Consider the following 16,486-nt stretch of genomic DNA (forward strand, 5'->3'; position numbering starts at 1 on the left):
TATGTCCAGGTCCGTAAATATCGCGAGAACACGAACGAGAAAATATGAACTCTCATCTGCAATACACGTTTGATGCCAGGAGATGGCAGTAATGTGTCCTTTTTTCACTCGGGACCAACACATGAGACGTTCAAATGACAACAATGATCACGTTTTGGTCCCAAATTAGGGAAATAAAGGCTTGTAGCCACAGTAAATTAACTTATTATGTCATACGTGAAGTCTAATGCAGACATTAAAGTAAATAAATAAATACAAGTATTAAAAATAGATGCAGAAATATGACATTATTGGATTTTTTTTTATTTATTGCAAGTATACTTTTAATGCATGGTGATGCATCACTGCTGTTATATACCACTATTATATGCTTTACATGTCAAAATAGAGATGTTAAAACAATATTTAACTAATTGTATGATTGTTTTTCAGCAGCCATTTTGAAAATCTGAAAATGAATGACCTTTTACGGCACCCCACTTTGATAATCCCTGTTTAACAGACCTGACAAAGGAGAACCAAACAAAAGGACAGGACGAGAACACACACTTTTCAGTCTGGAGAAGGAAACTTGGCCAATTACAGACATATTTAGTGCGTTGACTCATGTTCTAAAAACACATTCTCACTGTCGAGAGCAATACTGATATAGAGCTTCAGCACCATCTGGAAACAAGGACAACTTCAAGTGACTCTATGAGCCAGCAGGAGGCATCTGCAACGCATTAATTTGTAGGCCGGCTTCATTTGCCAAGGCAAGCTGTTTAAAAAATAACTATCATTCTTTTTCCTTTGGCAATGTGTCTGTTACTGAACTGCATCTGTGTATTCATAGTGAGTCCACACAAAGCTGTTCACATTGGAAATACAAGCTGGTGTGTAATTGATGATTAGTCGATGAATCGTCAACTATTTGGATCATCGATTAATCGGTTTGAGTGTTTATTATTTTCTGATTTCTTTGCTTCATATAAACAAAGACATGGTCATTTTTGATTTGTTGACAAAACAAGACGTTTGAGAACATCATCCTTTCCAAGTTTGAGAAACACAGACCAAACAAGTCATCGATTAACCGAGAAAATGTCAATAGTCGTTGGCTGCAGCCCTAATTTACATGTATAATTTATATATTTGAGTTAAAAACGGTGTGTGAGTCAGAGCTGGAGGAGCTTAGAGCGAGGTTACACAAGAGTGAGGAGGAGGAGGAGGAGGAGAGGGTGAAGAGGAGCGGCTCCGTGCGCTCTGCACGCGCTGCTCACTCCTCCTGCAGGGCATGGGTCAGCTCTGTGAGTCAAACCTCACACATTTACCACAGTCACCATCAACGGAAATGGTCATTTCAAAATATAGGTGCACATGTGTAAACTACAGAAACAATAAATGACAATCATAAACACCCCAATATTTAAGTTTCACACACAAAAAGTCAAACCTTATAATAAACAAATATATAAAGGAAGGTAATTATAATTCTCTGAGCTGAATAAACACAAAGAAACCTTAAAGAAATAGTGCATACATTTTTGTACATGTGCTGTCGTAGCAAATGCAATAATGACCTCAGGTATTTGATGATTGGCCTAATTTCAGCATTAATGTTGTGGCACTGTGACTTTCTGACAGTTACAGAGTTACATATTCTCACAGCGTTACTATTGGACATAAACTCACTTTTTTCAAACTGTAAATCCAAAATATTTATTTGGAGCGCATTGTAGTCAGTTGTGTAAACGTCATGAAAACCATTACTTTTTTAAAAGGCATAATCTGAATGCATGCTCTCATCAAATGTTGTATTTTATATTATTTTAGCATCAGTATAAAGATGATTAAATTTCAACTTTCATTTCTAGGGACAGGAGACGTCAGACAGAGACGTGGGAGAAAGACGGCATTCTTCTAATGGAGATATACAAGTATGGGATTCTGAATTAATTATTGAATCAATTGATTTTTTTGCTTAATCTGTAGATAAAAGTAGTATAAGTGTACTTTTTATGGGTTGCACCTTTAAGGATATTCCAAAAGCTACATAGAGTTAGGTATATTCTGCTAAATATTACCCTAACCTAAAAACCTTTAGGTTACAAGGAAGGAGCTGCAATCACATGCAAATATCATACAGTGCAAAAGAGCATTTTATTAATTGTATTGGGCATTTAGCCCTTTAAAAACAGCTGTTTTGGGAGGAGCTGATAATAACACATTTTTCCAAAAATGTATATCCTCTGGTAGATTTGAGCTAGATTCATTCAACACTATCAAAATGGCTAAGATAATGGCAATAATATAATTAATATCTTTTAAGGGTGAAATGTATTCCACCAAGTATGTATTTAACTACTTTAAAAAATAATTGTTTTTCAATCTTGGGATAACTGCGGCTTTTATTGTGAAAGTCACAGCCGGAAGCAGCCATGCTAGCGTTGATGCTAGTGATAGGTGATTTTCGGAGCCGCTGCAGCTCAGCAGATGAGTGAAGGACCAGGCAGGCGACAACACTCAAACTTCCCCTAACTTCTCCGGGACCACCCAGCGACTGTTCGGACTCTCTTCACCGCGAACATGGCACCGTTCACTGTCCGCCGCCGTCACGTTAAACGACTTTCAACGGTTTAGGAGCGGAAGTTGAGGGAAGGGGGAAGTTGCGAGGAGCAGTTAGAGGAGAGAATTAAGCCCCTGTAAAGTTATCTTTCCTTAAGCCAAGTTCAGGTGAAACAAAAACAAAAAGAAAGAAAATCCCGCCTTTGTGGAGGTCGCGTGTCCGTGGAGTGGTTAGAGGGCATGGACACCCACGTCAAAGAGGGACAACTGTATGTACAGCATCAAAAGTTTGGAAAGGTAAGAAAAGACAGTTATTTCTGTGGTGCAGTTGTGGCGGTGACAGAATTGACCTAAAAGGAAGGAAAATAAAACCAATAATAACCATTCAATTATTAATTTATTGTTATTATTTATTCATTTATTTGGTGTATTTTAATAAACACTTTCTGTTGGGCCATGGACTTTATAGCCTTTGGTGTTACAACGAGCTTTTATACAGCTTGTGTATAAAAATGTGTTGTTGTTTACACATTTCATACACATGAACACAATGTTTACGTTAATGATATTGCAATTAAAATACATTTAAAACACTGAAACCAAAGATAAACCAAGTTCAACAATAGTATGCAGGCGATAACGCACTCAAAGTACACCACAGCCAATAACTTTATAAAAACTTTATAACATTACATGTACAAGAATGCACATGTTTTAATTATTAAAACAATAAACAATAAAAACAAGTGAAAGATACTTGTCAGACCCACAAAAGGTCTTTCCAGGATAAAGTGTGACACGATCACAGCATCTGTTATGGTCATTTTATGATTTTTTTTTTCTTTAGGTCAAGGAGACTTTAATCCCATCAAACTCTTGCAGTCTCATAAAAACACATGTGAATCCCTGCTCATCTCAAGCAGAAAGTAAACATTTTTTGCATCACAGAAACCAAATAGAACACATATTGGTGTAATCGGTGTCTTCAAAGTCAAAAGCTACAGTGGATGCAGAGAGAGAGGTTCAGGAGAAATTCACTGGCATTGTTATGATGTGGTGCTTTGGAGTAAACCTGCTGTGCATGTGTGTTTGTGTGTGTGTGTGTGCATGTGTGATGGAGTTTATGTGATGATAAAAACCCTGGTACATTGCATGCAAAAATGCATGAAAGGAAAATGAACACAAGTGGTTTATTTTAGTAAATGAAGGCAGGGAGATACTTTGAAGGTTGGTATTTGGTTGTGGGTTTCACAACACCAGATAGATAGATAGATAGATAGATAGTCTGGCCATTACACCAACAGGGACTAAAATGACCTATTAAAATACAGTACTTGGTTGTTGATCCCTTTTTTGCATTGCTAACAGCTTCCACACTTCCTGGAAGACTTTCCTCAAGATTTTAGAACTGTTTCTGTGGGAATTTGTTCTCATTCATTCATAGAGCATTTACTGGCTCAGGCACTGGTGTTGGACGAGATGACCTGGCTCACATTCTCTGTTCCTGTTCATCCCAAAGGTGCTCGATGGGGTTTAGATCAGGGCTCTGGGGTCGGTTTCGGCTGCAACAGAAACTGCGACAAAAACACACAAACTAGTGCCTCATTAGAGTCAGTTAATTAAAGATATTACTTCAGTACTTCCTGCATGACCGTGGTGCAGACTCCGTCTGGAACGGGTTGTGATTTCGGCTCACGATCGGTCGCCAAGTACACCAGATTCCTCTGTCAAATATTTGAGATTTCCTTGCTAAATGTCGGAGATTCACGTCATGTTTTCATGATATTTAAGTCTTTTTAACTGATCTACGCCAGAGCAGGTAATCATAAAAGCACCAGATCCCTGATGGATAGTACCTGGTAGTACATGTTGTATCATGCAAAAGCACCATTACTGACTTACTTCCTCACCAACATTCGATAACTCTTGTGATACAGCAACATGGTAGTAATCAAATAACAAACTTCCCTATTATTAAATATGGAGATGAAAAAATACACAGTAAATGGGAGAATATTCTCCATTGTAGGACTGAACAGTTTATTGTTTTCAAATCAAAATTTTGATGTCGATTTGATGTTGAAGTCTCCAGCTTGTGTTGAACTTTTAACACAGTAATTATTGACCAGAAAGTAATATTGCAAATCAAATCAGTAATTGCCCTTTTTTTAGTCATCAGCTTTGGCTGATTATTATTTACAAATGACACATTATTGGTCTCAGAGTTAAAACATCATTTGTTTCCCATATAAAAATGTAGACCTCATTCATGTATTTAATGTTTATATACTTGCTCTGCATTGAAACTTGCAATTTTTGGATTATTTGTTATCATTTACCGGTTTAAATAGAAAACTGGCTAAATATAGGGGCCAAAAAATGAATTGGCATCCTTTATTGCTCGTCAGATTCCCTAATTTCTAAATATTGTTCTCGATAATAATAAAAAACCCATATTGGACGATCTCTGCTTTATAGCTTTACCAAAATAAGACATAAACATTAGAAGGAAGCGTGATTTTAACCAGAACAGCAGGGACTGATCGAGCTGTAAGTTGAACTGAGTTCAGTTTTATTAACATGAATTATCTAAACTCTGTGGTCGCTCTTTTCAATATAACAGGACACACAGTGTTTAAAATAACGGTGGGAGTGTCAGAGCATGGCCTTAATGTAGCCTTGCCTCTTGTTTTCCGAGAATTGCTGGACTCATTTAATCTTTTTCAGCTTTGTAAAGAGAGCGTCTTTGTCTCTTAGTCGGTCTCTGTCTGGTCATATGACACGGACCAACAAAACATTCTGGCCCTGCTTCCTGTCCTGAAATCACCACTGCACAATGCATATTCATTCTCACGACACACAGTTCCACCGCCTTTTATCAAGTGTTTTCAGTAGAAAGTGAGAAAATTAAAGAAAAATGTATGTGGCAAGAGCTGGAGCTAGATTTGAAAAAATGAATTCATTAAAGAAACGCATAGAACAGGAAGCTGTGCGTTGCTGCTGGCTGATCTGAAAGTGTTGAAACTGGAGTGAGGCTAGTATGGTGAATTATGCAATCGTCAGTGGATGTACACACACAGTCATATATGGGCTCGCTCCCACGTGTCTGGTCGGAAAGTGTGACTCAAGAGCGAAGCGGCAACCTCCGAACACAGATTCTGCTTCAAATCTCTCTCCAACTGCTGCTTTGTGAAATGCCATTGCTGCAGAAAACTGTTGTGCGCGACGTAACATAGTTTTGGAACCAGTGGTCAAAGTGATTGATGAATAAAAGTCGACAACAATATGAAAAGTTAAATAACCAGCTCCTGTCGCCTCATGTTAGGATAAAGTGAAGACGTTTATTTATTATCTCATGTTCTTGGCAGCATTTTGTCCGTGTGTGTGTGTGTGTGTGTGAGCAGCATAAATCACAAAGAAAAGGAGGGATTATTATCATGAGATATTCAGGGGATTTATGGCCCCTGGAAGAACTGATTCAGTTTAAGTGCTGAGTGAGTTAACACTGTGTGGCCTTGGTGGAGGTTTTGCTGTCTTCCTGCTTTCTATAGTGCATCAATGAAAATGAAGAGCGGGGTCATTTAGGCCTTTGGGATGACCCAAATAAAAGCTGGCCACTAATGCATGTTGCAGCCTGTTTATACAATAATATACACATTTGAAGTGCATGTAAAGCAATATCTCTTCTGATTTTGGTCACATGAAAAAAGTGTGACTAACCACCTTGGCACAAAAGTTGCAAATTATTTTAAAATGAGGTTTAAATTCATGTAAAATTCAGCAACACACTTGAATTTCTCTCAGGCTAACACGTTTACATCATACATCAGGTTTTAACAAGTCTGGTTTTAGTCAGACTAACGAGAGCTATTTTCCTGTTATGTAATAACACCGATACCAATATTATTCAAATACAGTCATTTTAAGATCATTTATGAACTATGAAGCATTTCAGTCATTTCAAAGACATAATTCTCTGAATGTGTTACAAATACTGTTCTCACAAAAGTAGGGAATAAACAGTGCAAACATGACTCAGCTAATGCTTTTGCAAATATATATATATATATATATATCAAAAAGTGTTTGGTGTAATATGCAACAATATTAGTTCACAAAAAATCTAACAAACTAAGAAAAAAAGGCAAAATGAATCTACTATTAATAATAATAAAAAACACATATATATACATTACAACTTGATATTGCAGGGCTGTGAGTTTTAGACCGCTGCTACAAGCAGTTTTAAGTTATATAGAGATCCAGAAAGTCTGTATCGAGTGGATCACAATATAAAATGATGGTGACATTAGTGCTGTTGCTGTCAGTGAATGCATCTGTTTTTCTGCCACACACATTTACAGCCAACTTTATAGTTCACCTGCACCTCTCAGCTACATCAGTCAGTCAGAAGTCTTGACTTACAACTCCTTAATGGATCGTCATTTCTCCAAAACGCTCCTCAGAAATGTAATCATGTCATTTTTAAAGAGTACGTAGACATATGCAGGGAAGTGCGTAAGAGGAGCGGTGGGGTTTTGTAATTGGATGATCATGTTACATGTCCATGATACAGTAATTCTTACTCATTGTCAGTTCTATAACCAGATCTTATTCTCAATTAGTCATTGTGACTTTCTTTAAACAAAGGTCTTTAATAGAACGATTAAAAAAAAGGATTTTCACAGCTACCTAATTTCCATGTGTAATTGTACTGATATGAAAACGAATGTGTCACTGCAGCCTTGATAACTGTGTTTAGTTTGTGTGGTGTCGATGATGTCATTCTAAGGAAACTGCTGGTGGACTCGTAGGACAGTTAAGTCTATCGTGAGGACACAATGATCCATTTCTCATTTTCACATGCTAATCTTTTTGATGATAGCGTCGTGCACTTGACCTCTGTCCTCCTCAAGTCAGTGCAGGAACGTTTCATGACTGTTGTTGTTAATCTGTTTCATTTTGTTTGTTCTCTTTCCCACAATCATTTCCCCTTCTTATCAAAATTGATTTTACATTTCTGGCAATTGGCAAACTAGAATTAAGAGATTGGCCATAAATGCGATTGTTGATTAATTATTTAGGCACATTTTTAATGACTATAATCACAAGTGTGAATGGTTCCTCCTTTAATTTTTTTTAGCTGGGGCTGTAAAATCATTCATATTTATATATATCTTTTTTATTTTTATTTATTGTCTTTAATATTAGTATAACAAAGGTAACATGTTGACATCATATTTTATACACTGTGCAAACACAATTGAGACATAATCTCAAATGTCATTTAAATGGATGTTATCGACTGCTACAAAACTTTTTTATCATGCCATATCCCCAAAAATGTCACTTTTTTTGACTATAATAATATTTTTCAACCAAATTTCTCGAGAAATCAATCAGGTTAAATTCATCAATGATCAAATAATCCTTATCCGCCCCTGTACATGCAGTTTATTTTAGTGGGATTTTATTTTCTTAGCCCTCTGCTCAAGAAGAAGAGTATTGATAACCCCCTTCCATCTAAGTCCATGCAGCTCAGTTTCCCACAGTATCAGAACACTCAATCCTAATCTGGATTGACACCAAAATCCATTCATTTCTACCTCGAGTCATCACCTACATCGCCAGAAAATGTGATTGAAATCCATGTTTATATTTTTGAGCTGTGCTGTGTCTGTGAAGGCATCTGATCTGCTGCCTGTCGTCTCCTCACGCAACATCGCCTTGTTGCTGTGAGCTCGCACAGTAGCCTTCTGTGTTGATGTCACTTAACCAAATCTGTATCTTTATTTACTCTTCTTTAACCAGTTAACCAAGGAGCTTCTGCCTCATTAGGACCAGGTTTTGCTCTCCACGACAGTTCAGTGTCAATGTTTGTACCAGAAAACGTCCCAAAGAGGTGACACATACACACACGTTGTTCTTCTGTGACCAGTGGAACACGTTTGAGCAGTTTAGATCATCAGCGTCATCATGACCGATAAAGACACAAACTCATAGATAGTGTCATAATGTTACCTATGATTACAGATAGTGGACTGACTTTAAGAACTTGCAGCTTCTAAAAGGTGAATTCACAAAGTTCTCCTGTTGCAGTGTTGTGCTCTGTACTGTTTGTTTAGTCTAGAAGAATTTGAGTGAGCATCTGAAACCCAAATACAATTTGTTTGTGATGTGATGACAGGATAAACAAATGCAGCACAAATGCTACAAAGTATGTAGGTTCTTTTTTGAAAACCATACTGTTGATTATGTTTGACATTCTACATAAATGTTTAAATTTAGAATGACAAAAGATGTAATTCCTCTCCAAAGTCAACCTTTTTCTCCTTGGTTGTCATCTCGGCAACACTCTAGGTGTTTATTTTGGTCCAATTATTTTTGTTTTAATGAATGTAAAGCTGTGTTGATCCTCCTGTCATTCTTTTAGCTTTTTAGCTCCCACTTATCATGTTTATATGTACATTTCACAGTCACTTGTAGGTCAGAATGGCAGTGTATTGTTTTGGCAGAGACACACAAGCGCAACACATGTGCGTGTGTCACACACAGCTAACTGTGTTGTGTTCTTATGAACAGGCAGGACATCAGGGAGGAAGTCTCCCTCCCTCCCTCTCTGCATGCCTGTCATCCTTTTTGCATAATTTTCCACTCTGTGTATTAGTGGATGATAACGGCCTGTTGCCTTATATGGAACAACAGTTACACACACACACAGGTTTGTGCAGCTATTCTTCTCAGGACGCCGTGTTGGCTTCCTGTCATTAGGACGACCATAACCATACCATAATGCTTAAATCTAACCGCAACTCAACCACGATTCAACGCAAACGAGGTTCTGCCTCATACGGACCAGGTTTTCCTAAAGAGGCAACAACTACAAGTGTTTACACACGTATTGCAACACAACAGTGGATGGTGTGTGTGTGTGTGTGTGTGTGTGTGTGTGTGCTGCACAAATACACAAGTGAATAGACTAAATAGTGTCTATTTGTGTGTGTGTGTGTGTATTTGTGCTCAGCAGCAGATGGTCTTGAACGTAGCGGGGGAAAATGAAAGACAATACATACAAACAGATGCACACACACACACACACACACACACACACACACACACACACACACACACACACACACTGAACACACACCTGGCTGCAGCAAAAAGGAAGCAAAATGAATCCCGGGTGATGACAATCCCACACATTTCCTGTCCTGTTCTGGCAGTTGGCGCATGTGTGAGTTTGACATTAATGCATGTTCTGCTCTTACAGACTTACACTTCTTTTTCTTCTTTCAAAGCTTAGTTGTATCATGGACAGTTGTATCAGGAGAGAACGCTCGTGAATCACATGTTAAAATGGACTCACACGACTCCTGTTGAAAGGCAATGGCAGCTGTTTCCTACTCTGCTGCATTTAAGAGAGGGCCAGATTACATATTTTACTCCACTACATCTATTTAAAGTGTTATTTTTTACCAAGTAAACAGAAAATAACATGCTCCTCTGTAACAGAGACAGTGTTTATTGTTCAAACATGACATTTTTCAATAGGCTGCATAGTTTTCAGTATTGTAACGGTAATATAAAGCTGTGTTTCTTAAATGCTGCAAATGACAACGTCCTTGAATGTCTTGTTTTTGTCCACAAACCAAAATGATTGAGTTTGAATGATTTCTTTGTTTATGTGGAGCAAAGAAACGAAGAAAATATTCACATTTAAGAAGCTGAAACAATCAGAAATCTCGTTTTTAATCATGAAAAAAGCTTTAATCTATTAATCGTTTCAGCTCTACAAACTATTACGGCCTGATTCAAAGTATAAACGCAAAACAAATGTTTGCATAATATCACCTTATATTAGTTTAAATAAGTAATATTACCAAGAGATATGAAACAATCAACTATGTGTTCACTAAATTATGAGACAAATGCTGGAAACTCATTATTTCATTGTTTCAAATGACTCGTATAGAGTTGTTATGTAATATTTAAGACATTTTCGAACAGATATATTTCACTGAATTGACATCTGTTATAGGTCGCGTTGGATTTTTAGATGAACTGGACGATAGCCGTCGTCTTCTTTTTTCGATTTTATCTGACGAGCAGAAACACAACAGAGGGTCAGTGATCACAGAGCGTTTAGTCAGAGTTGTTCTTCTCTGTCGGCTGGATTTTCCCTTCTGGTTTGAATGATTTTTAAACTGCTGACCTTCCTGTCACAAGCTCGACTCTGCATGTAGGGGGAAACACACACAAACACACATACACACATATCCAGAGGGTATAAGGGATGACGGGGACTTCCCAAATAAGTACATTTCTGGTATCTTCAGCACGTTTTCCATTCTCAGATGTATGTCACTTTCTGCGATGACTGTACATAATCATATATTCAGCGTGTCATCATCACGTCCAACGTCTGTAACACATCTGCGTTTGTCCGATTGTTCAGTGTTTGTGTGTCATTGTCGTGTTATTTTGTTTGCTCATTGTTTGCGGTGTCCTCAGGAACTCCGTCAAACAAAACAAACTATTCACAATGTGTTGTTTTTACGAGTTGGCGGGATCAGAAGACTCGATTGAGTCGGTTAAATTCAAATAAAGAAATCCAGTGCGTCACATTTAGGATATTGGCAGATGTTATGTTTGTTTAAGTGTATATTCGCTCTAAAATACATGTATTTGCGTTCAGAATGAGACTTCTATATGCGCTTTAGGCATGAGATTAACTTTATGGAGGCTGCCATCTTATGCCTACATGTTTCCTTGTAGAGCAGAAACGATTAATCGATTACTAAATTAATCGTCAACTATTTTGATCATCGGTTAATTGGTTTGAAGCTTTTTTTTAATGATTAAAACAAGATTTCTGATTATTTTAGCTTCTTTAATGTGAATATTTTCTTCGTTTCTTTGCTCCACATAACAAAGTAAACATTTTCTAACATTTTATGGAACAAACGATTAAGCGAGAAAATAATCATTAGTTGCAGCTCGACTACAGTGGGCTGAATAACAATAATGATAATGATAATGATAATGATAATAATAAACCGGCCAGTGTTTGTTTTTTTGTTTCGGGAAGCTTAACTACATAATGTACTACCAATGTAGAAAAAAACAAGAAATAGTAGAAGAGAGTGTTGCGAAAGAGTCCATAAGTCATTTTTGGTAAGTGAAGGCCACCGTAGTTCCCTAGAGCATCTAGGAAAGGTGAGCTTTTTGTTTTGTATCATCAGATGTCACGTATTCTTACACAAAGGACTTTAACGTAAGTGCTATGTCAGTGAAAACGTGTAATCCCAATAGCTACACCATATCACAACCTGGTGATTAAATGGAGAGGAAACAATGGCGTGTGTGTGTGTGTGTGTGTGTGTGTGTAACTGATCTGAGTCAAATTTCAGCAGATTTATCACCACACTCCTCCCACATTATATGCACCAGTCAGCAGAGTAGAGCAGAGGCAAGAGAAAGACCCGGATATGAAGTTTTGACTCACTTGTTCTGTAGAACTTAAACATTACGGGTTTTATTTTCCCCCCTTTTATCCATTTTTGATGATTTCAGGTCAGTTCTACATTCATCGTATTCCCTGCTGCTGAATCACCTTTTCATTTCTTTTGTAACTTGAACGATACGAGATACGTGGTCCACGATGCCGATAATATCACCATACAACCGTTCTCTGCTAATCAGTATGTTGCAAGACAATCATATCGCGATACATCACGTTATCTGTCTGACTGAAGAAAACAAAACGCCCGTTAAGGGTTAAAAGTGCAGGATTTCTCTATTTATGCTATTATCTCACTGTAAATTCCCTCTTCGGCCAGGTAGCTTCCGCCTAAGTTACCCTCATTCATTTGAGCAGCCCCACCTTGAGGAGCCCATGAAGTAGCGACACCTAGAGCGACTTAATTTGTTAATTAAAATATCGATATTTGTCCAGGTGTATTGATTATTGTATTGCACAAGGTAGGACGACGATATATCACCAAATCGATATTTTGACCTTCCCCTACTTGATATAATATTTGTTGCATAAGGTTTTGCATCATTTATTGACTTCATCCCCGTGTTCGTCTTGAAATAATTACTCACTCTAACACTTCTTTATTTTCTCAGAAATGGAAGAAGAACTGGTTCGTCCTGTACCCCGCCAGCCAAAATGGCATCGCCCGCCTCGAGTTCTACGACGCGCCCTCGGGCGGAGGGGGCGGAGTCGGCGGAGGCTCGGGCGGCGGCACCAACGAGAAAACGAGAAAGCTGGACAAGAAGATAATCCGCCTGTCCGAGTGCATTTCCATCCTGCCGGCGCTGACCGAGAGCTGTCCCAAAGACAACATGGCCGCCTTCTGCGTGGAAACCAACGACAAGACCCACGTGTTTGCTGCGGAGAAGAACGCCGCCAAGGACTGGATGGATACCATGTGTGACATTGCATTTCAGGTATCAATCTGTTCTTTTTTTAATTCTCCTTCTGCTTTCAGGTATTTGGATGTGTGTGTGTGCAGAATGTTGTTTTAGGAAGCAATGTTTACATTAAATACAAAAAAACCCCTCAATTTAGAAGGAACAAACTGAATAGCTGTCGCTTTATATTTAGTTTTCAACATTGTTTGCGTATAAATGGACCTCATGTGACAAAGCAGGCCACAAGTTCTATTGTAGTTTCCTTTCACACATACAAATGAAGAGCAGCTAGATATATACACTAACGTTCAAAAGTTTGGGGTCACCTGTACACGTTTTTGTGTTTTCCATTAAAAGTCACACTTTTATTCAGCAAAAGAGTTGCAAGATGAATAGAAAATATAGTCAAGACATTATAACTAAGGATTTTTAACCAGCAAAACTGTTTTCAGCTGTGCTAACACTATCACCGCACAAGGGTTTTCTAATCATCCAATAGCCTTCTAACGCCATTAGCAAACACAATGTACCATTAGAACACTGGAAATGGGCCTCTATACACCTATGTACATATTCCATTAAAAACCACGTTTGCAGCAAGAATAGTCGTTTACCACATAAATAATGTATAGTGTGTAGAGTGTATTTCTGATTCATTTAATGTCATTGAAAAAAAAAAAAAGGGCTTTTCCTTCAAAAATAAGGACATTTCTAATGATCCTAAACGTTTGAACGGCAATTGATAGAAAGAATAAATATATTTAACTTCTTCTCTGTGTGTGTCCCTCAGGGAGGAAGTGCTGCTTCTGCTGCTGCTGACTCTAATGGAGGACCCCAGGACATGCAAATGTCAGAAAACCTCATCTACTACTCCAGAGAGGAAGGTAAAAACAAAGACAACACTCAGGTCTTACATCATCCGATCACCTCTAGAAAAGAAAAAAACAAGTATTTCAGTGTCAGGGATGATTTGGAACGAACAGAATTCAAGTTAACGTCAGCAATTTTCCAACACCCTGCTCACAGTGAACGAGTTCTGGGTGAACATTCAGCGAACCGAGGCGTCTGAGCGCTGCGGTCTGGCAGGAAGCTACTGGCTGAAAGCAGAGAGCGACATTTTGATCTTGAAGGAGCCCAAGACCAAGAGGAACATTCTGGTGTGGCCCTACAAGCTGCTGCGGAGATACGGCAGAGACCGGGTTAGTGCCTGCACACGAGCACCGGGGGGACTTACTACTAATACCAGATATGATTGAACTTTGACAAACTTGAACTGTGCTACATTCAGGTGTGGTCTCAGATAGGAAACGCGTGAAAGAAGGTGTTGATGGTGAATGTGGTCAGTGGCTTGATGTCAGAGATCTTTAGTTCGTTACACTCTGGGCTTGTGTTTGTGTCACTGTGATGCGTCAGAGAAGTAGAAGTGGACCTAAAATTGGCTGATGACCTTTTAAAGAGCACTTGTTTGTGCACCTGTGTTTATTTGTGTCACAACCGACACTGATTGTGACACAGTTGAGCAGCATATATATATATTTATTCATGTACACATGTATATGTGAACATGTATATGTATGCTGCTCATACATATACATATACATATACATACATGTTTGTGCACCCGTGCCACAACCGACTGAGCATATATCTATTTATATATACACATATATATATATATGTACATATATATGTGTATATGTATATGTGTATATGTATACACATGTACATATGTATGTGTATATGTATATGTGTATATGTATACACATGTATGTATATACATATATATATATATATGTATATATATATATATATATATATATGTATATATATATATATATATATATATATATATATATATATATATGTGTGTGTGTATATACTGTATATGTGTATAGTGTGTGAAGTGAAAACAGTGAAGTATTCAAATATTCACTGAGAAAACTGAGAAAAGTAAAATCCAGTGGAAAAAAAAAGAGTGCCAAGAAAAATTATAAATGAGTGATGACTGTGCTGAAGTGCAACTGTGACCAGCTTCCATTACTTCAGCCCTGTTTTGGCGTTTCAAACCCATGTGTCGTTATTTATTTGGTCACAAACTTGGACAAACATTCACTGCTAACTTTCCCTTACATCTTCTTCTTCTTCTTTTTTTAAGGTGATGTTTTCGTTCGAGGCGGGCCGGCGCTGCGACTCAGGTCCCGGTAACTTTACCTTCGAGACCAAGCAGGGCAACGAGATCTTCATGCTGGTGGACCAGGCCATCCAGTCACAGAAGGTGCTGGCTGAGGATCGCCACCTCAGCGGCGACCCAGAATGCCCTGCGTCGCTGCTGCACATACGCAGCCCTGGCGCCGTGACGGGAAGCGGCGACAGCAGCAGCTCCAGCAGTCGAGAGGCAGACGGAGACTCGGGCGGCAGCAAACCGGGCTCTGCTGACGGAGTGCTGGGGAAGAGAGAGGTGGGAGACGGAGGAGGAGGAGGAGGAGGAGGAGGAAGAGGGCAAGGAGGTGGAGCAGCAGCAGCAGGAGGACTTAAAGGTAGATGTTTACCTGAACCACCAGCCATGTTAGGAGTTCTGGGAGGAGGCGGGACTCCTCCGCGATCGCCCAGAGGGCAGGCAGCAGCGAAAGGTCAGTCTGATGAGCACGCACATCTTTATTCTGAGCCAGCTGACTCGGTGCGTCTGCCTCTGTACACCACAGACTGCCTCTACTCTGACCCGGTGGACAGCATCAAGGGGCAAAAACAAACCAGTAATCCGTCCAACCCTCCAGTGCCCACGCCGCGGCTCAGACCGGTCGGGGACGAGGCCAATGCAGGTGGCGTTCATGTGGATCAGCCCAACCACAGGAAGCCACCAGACCTGTTCTCACATGTGTATGATCAGATCAGCATGGAGCTCAACCAGAAAACCAGCGTTCTGAGTTTGAACGGGGGAGGAAGAGGTGATAAAATTAAAAAGCGACCGCCAGCGGGAAAAGCAGAGTCTCTTGCTCTTCTTCCAGATCACATATACGATGAACCGGAGGGCTGCGCAAGCTTGCCCGTCACTATAGGGATGACTATTTACAGTGAGTCGCGTTTGGAGCCTCACAGTCAGAGAAAGCAGGAAGAGGCCACAGCCTTGTCAGGCTCGGAGGGTTATTACAACACCGCGTCCCAAGGAAAGTCGCCCGAGCCCCACAGGCAGTCGCCGCCGCAGCTCGGCCCGAGACTCGCGCCGCAGCAACCGCCGGCGCCAAAGGGACGCAAACCGGTCACCGCTCCCAAACCGGGAAGGGACATTTTGGGGCGGAAGGAGCCGGTGCCGCTGCCCCCTGGAAAACACGGAGCACCGGGCAGCAACGTGAACAACAACAACAACATTTGGGGAGGGAGCGGTGAAGGAGAGGGGAGGGAGCTGTACAGCAAAGTGTCAAAACAGAAACGCCTGCCTGCAAACTCGTGGTACAGCCAGCACCACCGGGCACCGCTAAGATCGCCAGATATCATTTATGATAACCTGGGAGATATTTGA

General features: G+C 39.6%; 1 protein-coding gene across 2 annotated transcripts; it reads left to right on the plus strand.

The window, feature by feature from the left end:
- Positions 1-2,678: 2,678 nt before the first annotated feature.
- dok1b (docking protein 1b) lies at positions 2,679-16,486 on the plus strand (the record flags this gene model as incomplete). Of its 2 annotated transcripts, XM_083909368.1 has the most annotated exons (6): positions 2,679-2,844; positions 12,682-13,005; positions 13,760-13,853; positions 13,996-14,168; positions 15,125-15,599; positions 15,672-16,486. In XM_083909368.1, the coding sequence occupies exons 1-6, from the start codon at positions 2,788-2,790 to the stop codon at positions 16,484-16,486; spliced, it is 1,938 nt and encodes a 645-aa protein (XP_083765494.1). In that variant the 5' UTR covers positions 2,679-2,787. The 2 variants fall into 2 exon arrangements, with proteins under 2 accessions (XP_083765494.1, XP_083765493.1); XM_083909367.1 differs by having other exon boundaries at positions 15,125-16,486.

This window comes from Microchirus variegatus, assembly GCF_963457635.1.
Source record: "Microchirus variegatus genome assembly, chromosome: 2".
NCBI classification, from domain to species: domain Eukaryota; kingdom Metazoa; phylum Chordata; class Actinopteri; order Pleuronectiformes; family Soleidae; genus Microchirus; species Microchirus variegatus.